The 17,034-nt window shown below is 43.2% G+C and overlaps 1 protein-coding gene across 1 annotated transcript in view; it reads right to left on the bottom strand.

Annotated features, from left to right (window-relative positions):
* Nucleotides 1–11,838, bottom strand: part of c4h1orf35 (chromosome 4 C1orf35 homolog) — a 37,124-nt gene extending 25,286 nt beyond the window's left edge. Inside the window, exons 1-4 of the mRNA XM_020518956.2 lie at nt 11,677–11,838; nt 10,286–10,436; nt 3,276–3,321; nt 1,044–1,126 (exon numbers count right to left, since the gene is read on the bottom strand). Of these exons, the coding sequence (XP_020374545.2) occupies nt 1,044–1,126; nt 3,276–3,321; nt 10,286–10,436; nt 11,677–11,770 (374 nt within the window). The 5' untranslated portion in view covers nt 11,771–11,838. The remainder of the gene's footprint in view (nt 1–1,043; nt 1,127–3,275; nt 3,322–10,285; nt 10,437–11,676) is intronic.
* Nucleotides 11,839–17,034: the final 5,196 nt, after the last annotated feature.

The following is a 17,034-nucleotide window of genomic DNA, read 5'->3' as shown; positions in this document are numbered from 1 at the left end:
TTTCTCATCTCAGTTCTCAATAGCCTATCCTGCAACCTTAGACTGTGTCCTTGGTTCTGAACTCCCCGGTCATTGGGAACATCCGTTCTGCATTTACCCTGTCTAGTCATTTTAGACTTTTACAGGATTCTAGGAGATCTCCTCTCGTTGTAATAAGCTTGAGTGAACATAGCCTTAACTGATCCAGTCTCTTATAATGGTGCTTCCTCATGGCTACCTCTGCCAATTCGATTTTCCAAATCTACAAAGAAGATTAAGACACCTTTGATTAATTTTGTGCCGTTTCTGTTCAGATCATGCCTTCATTATCTGACTTATTCTCTGCCTTATAGAGCATCTATCATTAGGGGGTCAATAGACTACTCCAATTAGTGTCTTTTTACTCCTTGTTATTTCTTGCCTCCAACCATACATCTTCCAATCTATGATCTTTCCCCGCTCATTCTGTACAGTACTTACTCTATTTCATGCCAACACTGCCTTTCTACCATTCCCTTCTAGTCTGTCCTTCCAAAAAGTCGCATACAGTTCCCAGCTTTGATTCCTTGTAACCATGTCTCCGCAATGGATAGATCACACCCATTAACCCTTATTTGGGTCATTAACTTGATTGTTTATTTGATTTTAAATTCGATGTGCTTTTAAGTAAAGAATCATTAACTTTGCTTTTTCGCTATTCTTTTTTTGCTTTTTTGACCTTACTTGCCATTCTTCCTTAATGTTTATACACCATCTTTTCCTGTCCCACACTGGGTATTATTGCCTAAATAACTGCCCTGCAATATCCTTGTGTTGTGTAAGCTTAAGTATTGCCTCTCCAAGCGCTCCAACCCTCCACACTTAGTTTAAACTGTCTCAGTACAATATACCATAAAAGAAAACCTAATACATAATATATACAGCTGTATCACATATTGGGATAATATATTCAGGAACGTTATGCACAATCATATGTTACAATATAATTTTTGGCAGTGCTTTATGCAGCAGTAAAGGAGATATAGAAGGAAGGACTACAATTGCTAAGGTATGGATTTCCATACCTGGAACTGCCAAGTCCAAGGACTCTGTCAACATCCTTGCTGTCTGGTTCCACAGTATCACGTTTACAGACCTCTAACAGTTCCTGAAATAAGATGGAGAATGAATTTTTAGAACAATAATATTCAAGATATACACTGCGCCACTCAGAATTACATAATCATAATATGGTTATAGCACAGAAGGAGGCTATTTAGCCTGTCAAGTCCATGCTGCTTCTTACAACTCATATGGTGCCACACTTCCATATTCACCAAATAGTCTTTTCTCCCTTTACCTAACTCCCTTTGAAAGCTTTGATTGAATCTATTGCCATCACAGGCAACGCTGTTCAGATTCTCACCACTTGCTGCCCAAGAAAGATTTTCTTCATATTTGACATTGATTCCTTTGCCAATTACCTTGACTTTGTCAGATTTTCAATCCTTCTGTCTAGATCCTTCATGCTTTTGACAACCTCTTTCCAACAAGCATTCACATTACCTTTTGCCAAGAAAAGGGACCCCAGTTTCTCACCCATCAATAAGCAGCATATTAAACAGACACCATCACTCAGGGGACAGTTAATCACTGAAGCTAACGCATGGTACACTATTTCAGAGATTGTGATGCAAGGTGAGAGATTTATATACGTTTTAACAATTCATTTTAGATTTTTAACTATTGGTGTGTGCATGTGTTTGTGAGCGACAATGATTTAGCGAATAACTTGTAAATATTTATATTGCTATGGCAATTTCTTTTTAAAAATAGAATGAGACATAATTGAAGGCTAATAGGAATCTGTTTACTTTGGGGGAGTTTTTACAAGCACAGGGTGAACAGTGCATTACGCTTCAGGTGGAAGATTCTGGAATTGTGTTTTTAATGCTTGGGTAACACCCATAGCTTGGAAAACCTTTCAGTTTCAGTTTTCTGATTTGCAAAAGTCTTGGCTGAAACTGAACAGATTCAAGAAAGAAGAGATCAGATTCTCAAGATCAGGGAATTGAAGTCACAATTAAATTAAGCCCTACAGATGTAATACAGACAGGAATTCTTTCTGGTGAGTTGAGTTCAATTGGCATTAATGGGATTGTATTTTACTTGTGTTTGAAAACTTTAAATTTGTCTATTTTAGTAAATAGTTTTGTTTATTCTATTTTGATGTTCATTTCTTGTAAAAGGTGCAGAATTTAGCTCGAGAGGATCAGTTAGGACCAGCAGCTAGGGTACCAAAACATACACAGAAAATCACAGCCTTAGAAGACAGCTCAAATTGTGCAATGAGATCAGCTAAAAATTTGCAAATAATGAAACAGACACTACTCAAGGTTGTCCTATATTCTAAATTTTGGGCAGAGAGAATGGGGAGGGGTGGGGGAGAGTTAATCCCAAGCATGCATACCAACAGCATAAACAATGACAGAGGATAGCCCAATTAAGAAATGAAGAAGGCCACTATCACACAGCCAGATAGCTCCAAACAACATCCATTCACCTCCATAAACCTTTTCTGCAAAACAGACACACATTCTTGGCTAAAATAGTTTTGTAGAAGGATCACTGGACCTAAAATATGTTAACTCTGCTCTCTGTCCACAGATACTGCCAGACCTGCTGAGTTTTGCTAATAATTTCTGTTTTTGTTACATATTCTTTGCTGTTTCTGGAAAGACAATACCAAATTTCTCTAACGTAATTCCCAAAATATGATTGTATTGCACACAGTTATCAGCCCACTAGAAACCATTATGTTGTGACCTTTGTCTACTTAATGTTGTTAGTTGTAACTGATGATAATAAACATTTAAAGTGTGTTGATCTGAACCTCGGTGAAATGCCTGGATTGCTGAGCATTCGGTCTCTGTACACATGCACAATAATCCCAATTGAACATTGTATCCAGATTCTGGGTGTTTAATTTTATATGTGAGTATTCGTTCGGTGTTTTCATTTAAGAGTGAACGTCTACTTTGCTGTTAAAACCAAATATGCAGCATTGTGTGCTTATGTTTCAGTGAGAGACAACCTCGTTAAACAAATCACAGAAGATTGCATACGGAATGCACGTATGATACTCTGTAATATAATTGGAATGCAGTGTATTTTACAGTGGATCACTTGCAGGACACTGTACAACAGCGGATCCTGTACAGGATGCAGTATACCACAGAATCACACAGGGTAAACAGATCACAAACCTGCTATTGTACAATTTCCATTCATTATACTGCACTTCACTCATTACTTACTTCTTTTGTTATTCCGGTGGGTTTCCTTTTGGGATTCTTGTGCCCTCTAACAAGAGAAAAACAAATGCTGATGTTATATTAAGATCCATAGGAGTACTTCATTATTTTCTGGTGATTGATAACTGCTAATGGAAGCCCTAGCAAAACTACAGTCATTGGAAACCTGGGGGAAAACCTAACATACCTAGCACAAGGGAAGATGGATGTGGTTATTGGTCAGTCATTTCAGCTCCAGGACCTCTCTGTAAGAGTTCCTCATGATCGGTCTTGGGCCCAACCATTTACAGATGCTTTATTGTTGACTTTCCCTCTATCATAGGTTCAGAAATGTAGATGTTCACTGATTGCACAATTTCAGCACCAGTTGTACTCCTCAGATCCTTATTTAGTCCATGGCCAAATGTCACAAGATCTGGGCAGTGGCTAAGTTTGGGCTGATAAGTGACAAGTAATATTGACACCACCCAAGTGCCTTTTAGCGGCTGTCTCTAACAGAAGAGAATCTAATCATTGCCCCTTGACATTCAGTGGTATTACCATCAATGAATCCCTCGCTGTCAACATTCCGTGGGTATGACAATCTGAACTGGACTAGCCGTATAAATACTGTAGCTACAAAAGCAGGTCTGAGGCTTGGGCTCCTGCAGTGTGTAACTCCTCTCCTAACTCCCCAAAGCCTGTTCAGCATCGAGAAGTTAGGAGTATGATATAATATCCTCCACTGGCCAAATGAGTTCAACTTCAACACTGAAGAAAATCGGCACTAAGTCAAAGCAGCTGCTTGATAGGCACCACAACCATTCCCTCCACCGCTGCTCTTAAATTACAGTTTTTTTTTCCAAGATTGAATTTGAATTCCACCATCTGCCATGGCAGGATTTGAACCTGGGTCCCCAAAACATGAGTCTCTGAACTAATAGTCTAGTGATGATAACACCTAGTGCGGTAACTCTCACCTTGGCTCTCAGTTCATTTCTTTCATCTATGTTTCAACAAAGGCTATAAAGATGGCAGGAGCTAAGTGGTCATGGTAAAACGCAAAAGTAATATCACTAAGCAGGTTATTGCTGAGTAAGCACTGTCGATGACATTCCCATCGTGTTATTCACGATCAAGTGTAAACCAATGGGGTGACAATCAAGGACAGGGATATTTGAGGAATTTCCTGCTATGGTTAGTTGTTTAACTGTCAACCACCATTCACAACAGAAAGTGACAAGACTACAGAATTATGATCTGATCTATGGGTTGTGAGATGAAGTCACCTTATCCATCACATGCTGCTTCCACTGTAATGACACGTAAGCAGTCTTGGCTTGTAGCTTCAGAACATTGACAACCCATTTTTAGATATGCCTGGTGCTGCTTGTGACATGCCCTCCTGTACTCTTCATTGGGCTGGGGTTGAACTTCTAACTTTGTATTTTGAGAAATACTCTTGCTTCACTGAAAACGCTTCCACAATTAGCCTAATGAGACTTCACGGAACTGTGGAATGTTTAGGCCATGACGCCTAGTACGACTAACTGGCTGGACACATATGACTTTCGTGTTGTTGTTTTGGGCAGATGCATTCATAAGTAGAAAATGTTTTATGCGCAACAAGTAAATTAATACCACAACAAATTGATATTTGCATGAACATTTATCACTATTTGATGACTAAAGAAAGGAGAATATAGATTTTCATCCTACCAATCTACACAAAATTTAAAATTAACAATGCATTTGTCAAGTTTATGACTAGTGAAAGGCCATGTTCCAATGATGCTGTCTATTACTGTTTTATTTTTGTTGAACAGAAAGGGATATTGGTCATTTCTAGATACCCACTTGGCTGCTAGAACATTAAACTAACCAATCAGCTACAGCAATAGTTTAATAAACAGCTATTTGAACAGACTGCCACCCAACTTGGGGACTTGCTCTTCAAGTTGGGAGTCCTACAGAGGGACTGCAAAATGGGATGTTCCGACAATACTCTTCTTTCAACTTTAAGCTCATTCTAGTTCATGACCGACATAGATCTGACATTCTGGAGACCAAAGCCAACTATTACATTTATGTCATCATGTTCTATAGCTTTACACTGTATACATAGCACTACCACCTCAGTCAATCCACCACCACAGCGATAACAGTATGTACTATCTACAAGATGCACTGTAGCAACTCATCAAGGCTCCTTTAACAGCACCTTCCAAGCCAATGACTTCTACTATCTAAAAAGGACAATAGTAGCTGATACATGGGGCAGGTTTAATAAATGAGCTGACTATAAAAGATCTCCTTGGAAGTACTGGTCATAACATGATAAAATTTTAATATTCAATTCAAAAATGAGAAACTTTGATCAGAAACAGCTGTGTTTAACCTAAATAAACAGAATTACAATGAAATAAGGATACAGTTATCTAAAGTGAACTGGGCAGATAGATTAGCAGAAGTGACAGTAAGCAAGCAGTAACAGGCATTTGAGGTAATTCATGACTCTCAGCAAAAATATATCCCAGTAACGAGGTAAGACCCTAAGACAGGGATAAACTACCATGCCAACCATGGAAGATAAGGAGAGAATTAAGTTGAAAGAAAACGCATATATGGAGGCAAAGTCAGTGATAGCCCCAAAGACTCTGATAAATTCAGAATCCAGCAAAGGTGGACTAAAAAGACGATAAAGAGAGCAGAAATAAACTATGAGGGCAAAATAGCAAGGAATATAAAAACTGACAATAACTGCTTCTACAAATACATAAAAAGGAACATAGACATCAAAATGAACATAGGTCCCTTAGAAAATGAATCTGGGAGATGGTTTTGGGAAACAAGAAAATGACAGGGGAGTTAAACAGATATTTTGCATCAGTCTTTATGACAGAGGATATTTCAAACATTCCAGTAATATTACAGAACACAGTGTCAGAATGAAGTACGATTAATAAAGAAGCAGTATCAGCCAAACCAATGAGGCTAAAGGCTGAAGAGTCCACTGACCCTGATGGCTTGCAACACAGGAACCTAAAAGAGACAGCTAAAAAGATAATAAATGCATTGGGTGTAATTTTTTTAAAAACCCTTGAATTCTGCAGAAGTACCAGAGGACTGGAAAACTGCTAATTTGACACCCCCATTCAAAAAGGGAGGCAAAAAAATGGGCAACAATAGGCATGTTAGCCTAACATTTATGGTTGGAAAAGTTTTGGAATGAATTATTAAGGAAGAAATAGCAGAACACTTGGGAAATCAATCTGTTCAAACAGAGTCAGTATGACTTGTTGAAAGGAAAATTTTGTCTGACTAATTTATGAGTGTTTTTCGGGGGCGGTAAAGAAGGCAAATGGTATGTTGGCCTTCATTGTGAGAGGTTTCAAGTACAGGAGCAGGGATGTGTTGTTGCAGTTATACAGGGCCTTGGTGAGGCCACACCTAGAATATTGTGTGCAGTTTTTGTCTCCTTTTCTCAGAAAGGACGCTCTTGCTCTCGGGGGAATGCAGCGAAGGTTTACCAGGCTGATTCCGGGGATGGCGGGTCCGATGTAGAAGGAGAGATTGACTAGGTTGGGATTGTTTTCACTAGACTTCAGACGAATGAGGGGGATCTCACAGAGACTTGTAAAATTCTAACAGGACTGGACAGGGTAGATGCAGGGAGGAAATCCCTGATGGTGGGCATGTCCAGAACAAGGGGGTCACGGTATGAGGATTTGGGGTAGATGATTTAGGATGGAGAGGAGAAGACATTCCTTCACCCAAAGAGTGGTGAGCCTCTGGAAATCATTACCACAGGAAGTAGTCGATGCCAAAACATTAAATGTATTCAACAGGCGACTAGATATAGCACTTGGGGTGAATGGAATCAAAGGTTATGGGGAGAAAGCACGATTAGGCTATTGAGTTGGACGATCAGCCATGATCATGAAGAATGGCGGAACAGGCTCAAAGGGCCGAATGGCCTCCTCCAGTTCCTATGAGTCGATGGAGGGGAAATTAACAGATGTGTTGAATTTGGACTTCCAGAAAGTGTTCAACAAAGTACCTAACAAAAAAAATTAACTCATTAAGAGCCTACAGTGGAGTTGGAGGTAGTATATTAGCATGGATAGAGATTTGGCTAATGGGCAGGAAACAGCAACCTTTTTCAGGTTGACGACCTGTGACCAGTGGGGTTCCACAAGGATCAGTGAAGGGACCACAATTGTTTACAATATGCATTGATGACTCATAGAAAGGAAGTGAATATACTGTAGCCAAACGTTCAGAACACAAACTAGATCGAAGGGCAGGTTGCAAGAGAGATACAGGCGGTTTACAGACAGATAATCGACAGGTTAAGTAAGTGGGCAAAAAAGTTAGCAAATAGAGTATAGTATGGGAAAATGTGAAGTTGTTCAGTTGAGGGGAGAACAAAAGAATAGAATATTATTTAAATGGAAAATGTCTGCAACATGAAGGGACTTGGGTATACTTGTGCATGAAACACAGAAAACTAACACATAGGTTCAGCAGGTAATCAAGAAGGCAAGTGGAATGTTGGCCCTTATTTTAAAAGTTGGAATATCGAAGTAGGGAAGTCCTACAACAAGTGTGCTGGTGAGACCACATCTGGAGTACTGAGAGCAGTTTTGGTCCCCTAATTTAAGGAAAAATATTACTTTGTTGGAGGCAACTCAGAAGGTTTACTAGGACGATCCCCAGTATGGAGGAATTGTCTTACGAGTAAAGACTAAACAGGTTGGGATTCTACTCGTTAGAACTTAGAAGAATGAGAGATGACCTCATTGAAACACATAGGATTCTTTAGAGGCTTGACAAGGTAAATGCTGAGAGGATGGTTCCCCTCAAGGCAGAGTCTAGGACCAGAGGGCATAGCCTCAGAATAAAAGCATGCCAATTTAAGACTGAAGTGAGGAGGAATTTCTTCTCAGAAGGTTAAGAGTCTGCCGAGAGCTGCAGGGCAGAGTCCTTGTGTATATTTAAGTCTGCAATAGATAGGTTCTTGATCAGTAAAGGAATCAATAGTTTGGGGAAAGGACAGGAAAGTGGACATGCCAAGTGTCAGATCTGCATGACCCTATAGAATGATGGTGGAGCCACGAGGCCAACTGTTGTTCCTATTTCTTATGGTCTTACGGGATGAATTGGCTTGGTCCTGACATGCAGGAAAACCAACACTGATAAACAGGCCCACAGAACAACACATCAAGGTTTGCACATTACGATGAATCCTACAACATGGGAGACACGCGGTTGTTTGTTAGCTTGCTGAGCCAGTTGATCTGTGGTGTGCAGACGTTTCATTACCATTCTAGGCAACATCATCAGTACGACCGCTAATCGAAGCATTGGTGTTCTGCTCCATTCCGAATTTGAGAGATCCTCTGGAGTGGTGGGTCTTGTCACTTCTGGTTCCGTTTTCAGTAGCGGTCTGTATACAGGGTGTGTTTCTGTGTTTGTTAATGGAATTCCGTGTTGAGAACCAGGCCTCCAGAAATTTCCTTGCATGTCTGTTGTTCACTTGTCCCAGTCGAACTGATGGCCTTCTCTGTCTGTGTGTATCGAGACAAGTGAATATTAGTCGTGTCTTTACTGCCAGCTGGCGTTCGTGTATCCTGGTCATCAGTTTCCTCCCTGCTTGTCCAATATAGTTTATTGCAGTGGCTGCATAGGATTCTGTATATCACATTAGTCCCGTTTACTGTCCGTATGGGGTCTTTAGTCTTTGATAGCATTTGATGCAGGTTTGTGTGCAATCACGATCCAATGCATCATAAGGAGTCCGGTTATCATTTCCAAAATATTTTTGATGCAGAGTAGAGTTACTAGTGTCTTCTGTCGTATCGTGTCCTCTGAGTGCCATTTGTTTTGTACGCACTGGCAGACAAAACTTCTTGGGTATTCATTGTCGGTAAATACTTTGTGCAGGTGTTCCTCTTCCATTCTTTGGAGTTCTGGGGTGTTGCAGTGTGATATGACTCATTTAAACAGTGTCTTAATGCAGCTCCATTTGTGTATGGAGGGGCGATTGCTATTGAAGTTCAGTATTTGGTCCTTGTGTGTGGCCTTCCTGTACACTCGGGCTTGGAATTCACCATTAGTTAGTCTCTCCACCATTGTGTCTGAGAACGGGGGCTGTTCGTTGTTTCCTTCCTCTCTAGTGAGTTTTACGCTTGCGAAGATGCAGTTAATAAGTTGGTGGGAGACATATGTAGAATGCAGACCGCATACACAGATTCATTTGCACATTAGGAAACAGTTGTGGATGGAGGACTTAGTAATGATGCCAAAAAGTCTGGGCTCAAAACCAGTTTAGTAAGACAGGCAGGAAACCAATGACAGCTACTGAAAAATGCAGTGTGCCATACTAATTAAACAAAACATTGCATCAAATTAAAAAAAAGTTTTTTAAAATTTTCATTTTATAACTCCTATCCTCATTTTCAAATCCTCCTCCCTTCTCTAGCTCTGGATTTCTCCTCACGTGCATGTCATACTTCTTTTGCCCCAATGTAAACAGTTGTACTTTGAGAAGGTAGAACCCAAGCACTAGATTTCCCTCTCAATGTCTCTTTAGCTCATCAGCTCTCTCTTCCTGAAGCTGCTTAAAACCTACTTTTTTAAAAAAAACCATGCTTCTTTGGAGCTGTCTCAACTTTGACTGCATCAACTGAGATCCAAGTATAATCCTGTGAAATACTTGCAATATTCTAATTACACAGGGAGTACTACATAAATACAAGTTGTGCTATTATAGGGCTCTCACCACTTTTTCCCTCCACCAATGGCTTAATAGGTATTTATGCAGAATGCCATAATTAATAAAGACCAGGAGCATAGTGCACTCATTATAGTGAGGTTTTTAGTTTGTACGTATGTTTAACATGGAGAGTAGCCCCCAGTCCATATAGAAGCTCAGAAGAGGTTCTGCAGGAATGCCACAATCCACGGAACCATAAGGCTTCACAGGAGAAGGGAGTCCAACGGGGCTGATGCAGGCTATCCTCACCACTCACAGTGCTGCCATTAGGGCTTCGTGCTCAGCTCTCCGTACAGCCATCAACTCCTCACTACGAGACTGTGTCCCCTCTGCTTTCTTTTCCTTTGTATACCAGGTGAGGTCCTTCCCTTTCTGCCATCGTCCAACTGGTGCCATCAGCGAATTTCCTGCACACAGTTATGAACAAGACAAAAATAAAAATGTGTATACATTAAAATACAACCCCTAGGATGAAATCATTTTGGTGGCTCAGCGGTTAGCACTGCTGCCTCACAGGACCAGGGACCCGGGTTTGACTCCACCCTCGGGCGACTGTCTGTGTGGAGATAACAAGGTGTAGAGCTGGATGAACACAGCAGGCCAAGCAGCATCAGAGGAGCAGGAAAGCTGATGTTTCGGGTCTAGACCCTTCTTCAGAAATGGGGGAGGGGAAGGGGATTCTGAAATAAATAGGGAGAGAGGGGGAAGCGGATAGAAGATGGATAGAGGAGAAGATAGGTGAAGAGGAGACCGACAGGTCAAAGAGGCAGAGGTGGAGCCAGTAAAGGTGAGTGTAGGTGGGGAGTTAGGAGGGGATACGTCAGGGAGGAAGAACAGGTCAAGGGGGCGGGATGAGGCTGGTAGGTAGGAGATGGGGGTGGGGCTTGAGGTGGAAGGAGGGGATAGGTGGGAGGAAGGACAGGTTAGGGAGGCGGGGACAAGCTGGGCTGGTTTTGGGATGCAGTCAGGGAAGGGGAGATTTTGAAGCTTGTGAAGTCCACATTGATACCATTGGGCTGCAGGGTTCCCAAGCGAAATATGAGGTGCTGTTCCTGCAACCTTCAGGTGGCATCGTTGTGGCACTGCAGGAGGCCCAGGATGGACATGTCATCTGAGGAGTGGGAGGGGGAGTTGAAATGGTTTGCGACTGGCAGGTGCAGTTGTTTATTGCGAACCGAGTGTAGGTGTTTCGCAAAGTGGTCCCCAAGTCTGTCTGTGTGGAGTTTGCACATTCTCTCCATGTCTGTACGGGTTTTCTCTGGGTGCTCCCACAGCCCAAAGATGTGCAGGCTAGGTGGATTGGCTATGCTAAATTGCCCACAGAGTCCAGAGATGTGTCGATTAGGTAGGTTATAGGGAGAGGGGGGATGCTCTGAGGGTCGGTGTGGACTTGTTGGGCCAAAGGGCCTGTTTCCACACTGTAGGGATTCTAGGATTTCAGACCCCTTTGCGCAAGATCCCTCCTTGGGCTGAACATATTACCTTCCCCTCATCCACCCCTTTACCATTAGAGATTGACCCCTCCCCCAACCCTCTCAATCAAGCAGTATCCCACCCTCATCCTCACGGATCATTCTCCACCTTCCAGGATTACTGTTCCCTCCCTCAGCCCCGAGGCTCGGCGATTTTACGAAGGCCTATCCTTACCCAGGTAATTCTCTCGGTGTTTATCTGCCTTCACCTCCTCCCAGGTGAACTGATCTTGTCCACCGCGGACCCCGCCTCGGGCCGAGCCCATCATTGTAGAACCGCCGGACACAACGAAACCACTAAACCCCCCAAAAGCCCAACACAGAGAGCGACCTGGGTCCTCCTTTAAACAAGTGGCGCAGGGAGATGACGATTCGGTGCCGCCATCTTACTGTGGTAGCGTGGAGAAACTGTGAGACGCCATCTTTGTGCGGGGAAGGATCCCTGCTGCCCCCTAGTGCATAGACCTGAAATAGTCAGTCTTTCAGATCGTGTCTGATTGGGGATCTCAGCAAGAGAATGGGGCTGAGCAGCTGAGAAATATATGAGCCATGATCAGAGTGCAACAGATTCGATGGCTCGAACGGCCTAATTCTGCTCCTATATCTTATGGTCCTATTCAAAAATAGAAATAGCTAGAAAAAGCTCAGCAGGTCTGGCAGCATCTGTGGAGAGAATCAGAGTTAACTTTTCTTGTCGATTGGCCCTTCCTCACTACTGATGGTAACGAGGAAAATGTCAGTTTACATGCAGAAGGTGGGTGGGGGAAGGGAATAAGGAGTAAACCAGAGGTAGGAATAGAGTCCAAAGAGAGAGAAGAACAGTTAGACAAAGAAGTGGATAATGATCTGGATAGGAGGGTGAAAAGCTGTGAATGGGGACTGTTAGTGGCTAACAATGTGTTAACAAGGCCAGGTCTGAGAGGTAGGGGGCTGGGACATGGGAGAGTTTAGGCCCTAAAATTATTGAATTCGATATTGAATCCAGAGGGCTGCAGGGTCCCCAAGCAGAAAATGAGGTGTTGTTCTTTCAGCTTGTGTTCAGCTTCGCTGGAACACTGGGGCAAGCCAGAGAGACAGAGATGTTGATCAGGGAGCAGGGTGGTGTGTTAAAGTGGCAGGCAACAGGTAGCTCAGTCTTTTTTGCGAGCAGAATGTAGATGTTCTGCAAAGCGGTCACCCAGTCTACGCTTCATTTCCCCGATGTAGAGGAGAGCACATTGTGAGCAGTGAATGCAGTAGACTAGATTGTGTGAAGTGCAAGTAAAGTGTTGCTTCACCTGGAAGGTATGTTTGGACCCTTGGTCACTGAGGAGGGATGAGGTGAATGGGCAGGTGTTACACCTTTAACAGTTGCAGGGAAGGTGTTGTGATGGGGGGGAGGGAGGGGGATTGTTGGGAGTGAAGGAAGAGTGGACCAGGGTGTCCCAGAGGGAACGGACAACGGAGGGGAGGGGAATATGTGTTTGGTGGTGACATCTTGCTGGAGGTGGCAGAAATGGCATCTGATGATCTTCTGGATGTGGATGCTGGTAGGATAGTAGGTAAGGACAAGGGGAACCCTATCACTGTTGCAGGAGGGAAGGGAAGGGGTGAGGGCAGAAGTGAACCAGATGGATCAGACCTGGTTGAGGGCCCTGTCGACAGCAATGTTGGGGAATCCTCAGTTGAGGAAGAAGGTGGACACTTCAGAGGCTTGCTTGACAAAGTTGGCCTCATCAGAATATATGCGAGGAACTGAGAGAATGGGTGGAGTCTTTACAGGAAGCCGGGTGTGAGGATGTATAGTCCAGGTAGCTGTGGGAGTCAGTGGATTTATTGTGGATATTGGTGGCCAGTCTATCCTCAGAAATGGAAACAGAGATGCCGAGGAAGGAAAGGGAGGTGTGAGAGAAAGACCAGGTGAAAGTGAAGGCTGAGTGGAAATTGGAAGCAAAATTGATAAACTTTTCCAATTCCGGATGAGAGAGGGAAGCAGCATCGATAATATCATCAACATATCGAAGAAAGAGTTGTGGGTGGGGGCCAGAATAGGACTGGAACAAGGAATGTTCCACATACCCCACGAAGAGACAGGCATAACTAAGGCCCATGCAGGTGCCCATGGCCACCCCTCTGACCTGAATAAAATGAGAGGAGTTAAAAGAGAAGCTTTTGAGGGTGAGGATGAGCTTGGCCAAGCGGGGAAGGTGGTGGTGAGTGGGGATGGTTCAGGACTTTGCTTTAGGAAGAAGTGGAGAGCTCTGAGACCATCCTGGTGGGGGATGGATGTGTAAAGGGATTGCATCTCCATGGTAAAGAGGAGGGGGCTGGAACCTGCAAACTGAAACTTCCGGAACTGGCGTAAAGTGTCAGAGGAATCACGGATGTACATGGGCAGTGCCTGGACCGGGGGGAGAAGACCGAGTCAAGGTAGGAAGAGATGAGTTCTCTGGGGCAGGAACAGGCTGAAACAATGGGTCTACCAGTGCAGTCCTGGTCTGAGGAACAGTCACTCAACTCAAAACATTAACTCTGATTCTCTCTTCAGATGCTGCCAGATCTGATGAGCCTTTCCAGCAATTTCTGTTTTTGATATAACATTCCTTTGCTGGAATTGGACTCAAGGTGGGCTGACCACCTCCCCCTGGTGCAGAATCCAATATCTTTATCACTTACCTGGTCTCCTTGACACTTTGTCCCCGACATCCTATTCACATGGCACCTACACTCTGATCCACTTGACACCCTACCCACCTGGGACTCTCTCCCTTACCAATCTGCCCCCTTACCCACTTGACATCTAATCTCACATTTACCTTATGTACTTAACCTTTGACAACAAGGAGCAGGGAGGCAAGCTTCATGCGATTTTCATTCCTCCCGAAAATCTGGCTCATTTTAATTCTATTTCCCTTTCTCTCCAGCTCCTGCCCGAGCTCCTGAGTAATTTGAGCATGTTTGGTCGGTATTTCTGATTTCCAGCATCAAGAGCATCCCAGTATATTTCACCTGCTTCGTGGAGAGATATCCCTAATAGCATTCATTGCCAACTGTTATGGTGCAGTGTTGTGGCCATTTTCATGATTCACGGACAAAACATTATTCCCTTCATAAGTAAAACATTTCAGTGTTTTGAATACAATTCAATATCAATAAGAAGGGAAATGCCAATGATTTATGAAACTTTTTAAAATGTTAGATACTATTATAGTCTTAATAAGGTGGCAGCCAATGTGAGCAAAACATGGCTGCGCACACAAAGGCCATAAATGGCCAGACGGCCTGTTTTAGCTGTTGGTTGAGAGATATGTATTGCCCAATGCCAGGTTACCTGCCCTCCCCTTTACGCTGTACCATGGGATTTTTCATAGAGTCGTAGAGATGTACAGCACAGAAACAAACCCTTCAGCCTAACTCGTCCATGCCAACCAGATATCCTAAATTAATCTAGTCCCATTTGCCAGCATTTGACCCATGTCCCTCTAAACCCTTGCTATTCATATACCCATCCAGATGCCTTTTAAATGTTGTAATCGTACCAGCCTCCACCACTTCCTCTGGCAGCTCATTCCATACATGCACCACCCTCTGCATTAAAAATTTGTCCCTCAGGTCCCTTTTAAATCTTTCCCCTCTCACCTTAAACCTATGCCCTCTAGTTTTGGACTCCCCTACCCTGGGGAAAATACCTTGGCTGTTCATGCTGTCCATGCCCCTCATGATTTTATAAACTTTGATAAGATCACCCCTCAGCCTCCGACATTCCAGGGAAAATAGCCCCAGCTTATTCAGCCTCTCTGTATAGCTCAAACCCTCCAACCCTGGCAACATCCTTGTAAATATTTTCTGAGCCCTTTCAAGTTTCACAACATCCTTCCAATAGCAAGGACATCAGAATTGAACACAGTATTCCAAAAGTGGCCTAACCAATGTCCCGTATAAAGCAACATGACCTCCCAATTCCTATACTCAAATACTCAACACCTCCTTCACCATCCTGTCTACCTGTGACTCCACTTTCAAGGAATTATGAACCTGCATTCTAAGGTTTCTTGGTGCAGCAAAATTCCCCTGAATCTTACCATTAAGTGTATAAGTCCTGTCCTGATTTGCCTTTCATTTACCTCACATTTATTTAAATTAAATTCCTGACCTGTCCAGCCACAACATGACTTCCCAACTCCTACACTCAATGCAGTGTGACCCAAGAGCAGAAGGTGTCTCAATACAATGGCTTGATATAAAAACAGTAAATTTGACACTTCAGCGCATGTGCAATAACAGAGAAGAGTACCTATTGGTGGAAGGCTACCAGAAATCCCAGAAGGAAAATACAGTGAAACTGGTGAATTAAACCTACTTGTCCACTGCACATGGAGAGCCAAGTCTTATAAGATTTTCTTGTAGCTTTATTTTCCCTCTGAGCTAGCAGTGATCTCCAAAGACCAGCTGCTGACAAGGTAGGAGAAAAGGTCCCTATATTGTAATTCAGGCATGTGCAGTACCCAGGCTGTGATGACTTTCAACCAGTCGGTAATGTGTGAGCTCTATTGGTCTCCAACAATTCACAAGGTGACACTTCCTTAATGGTTGCTGGGTCCACAGCGTGAGAAATCACTGGAAGTGCCATTAATCATAATAATCAAAACGTTGCCAGATTAGTATGTATTGTCCATTCCTAGTCATCAATGAGAAGGTGATGCTGAGCTGCCCTCTTGAACTATTGCAGTCCACTTGCTGTAGGTACCCACACAATGTTGTTCGAGAGGGACTTCCAAGATTTTCACTGAGCCACAGTGAAGGAATGGCAATATATTCCCAAAGTCAAGATGTTGAGCACGGTGGCACAGAGCAGGTATCGAGCATCCTGGTGAGCAGGATGGATGGCATGGTGGCTCGGTGGTTAGCACTGCTGCCTCACAGCAGTAGGGACTGGATTCGATCCCAGCTTTGGGTGACTGTCTGTGTGGAGTTTGCATGTTCTGTGTCAATATGGGTTTCTGCTGGTGCTGCAGTTTCATTCCACAGTCCAAACGTGTGCAGGTAAGTGTATTGGCTATGGTAAATGCAAGATAACTCTTCTGAAGTGTCTGTGTAGGTTCGATGGGCCAAATGGCCTCTTTCTACACTGTAGAAATTCTATTATGCTATGAGTGGCTTGAACGGGAACTTGCAGGTGGTAGTGTTCCATGCATCTGTTGCTCTTATCAATCTAGGTGGAAATATTTGTGGGTTTGGAAGGTGCAGGATCTTTGGTGAATTTTTGTTATGCACCTTATAGATGGTACACACTGATGCCATGAAGCAACAGTAGTGGAAGGAGTGAACATTTGTGACTGTGGGCCGAGGATGGTGTTAAGCTTCCTGAGTATTATTGGAGCTGCTCTCATCCAAGCAAGCAGAGAGTATTCCATCACACTCCTGGCTTGTGCACTGTGAACAGGTTTTGTGGAGTCAGGAAGTGAGTTATGTGCTGCAAGATACCTAGCCTTTGACCTCCTAATGTGGCTACTGTTTTTATATGACCTGTCCAGTTCATTTCCTGGACAATGAT

This window comes from Rhincodon typus, chromosome 4 (assembly GCF_021869965.1).
Source record: "Rhincodon typus isolate 14 chromosome 4, sRhiTyp1.1, whole genome shotgun sequence".
NCBI lineage: Eukaryota > Metazoa > Chordata > Chondrichthyes > Orectolobiformes > Rhincodontidae > Rhincodon > Rhincodon typus.
This window is presented reverse-complemented; position numbering and strand designations above follow the sequence as displayed.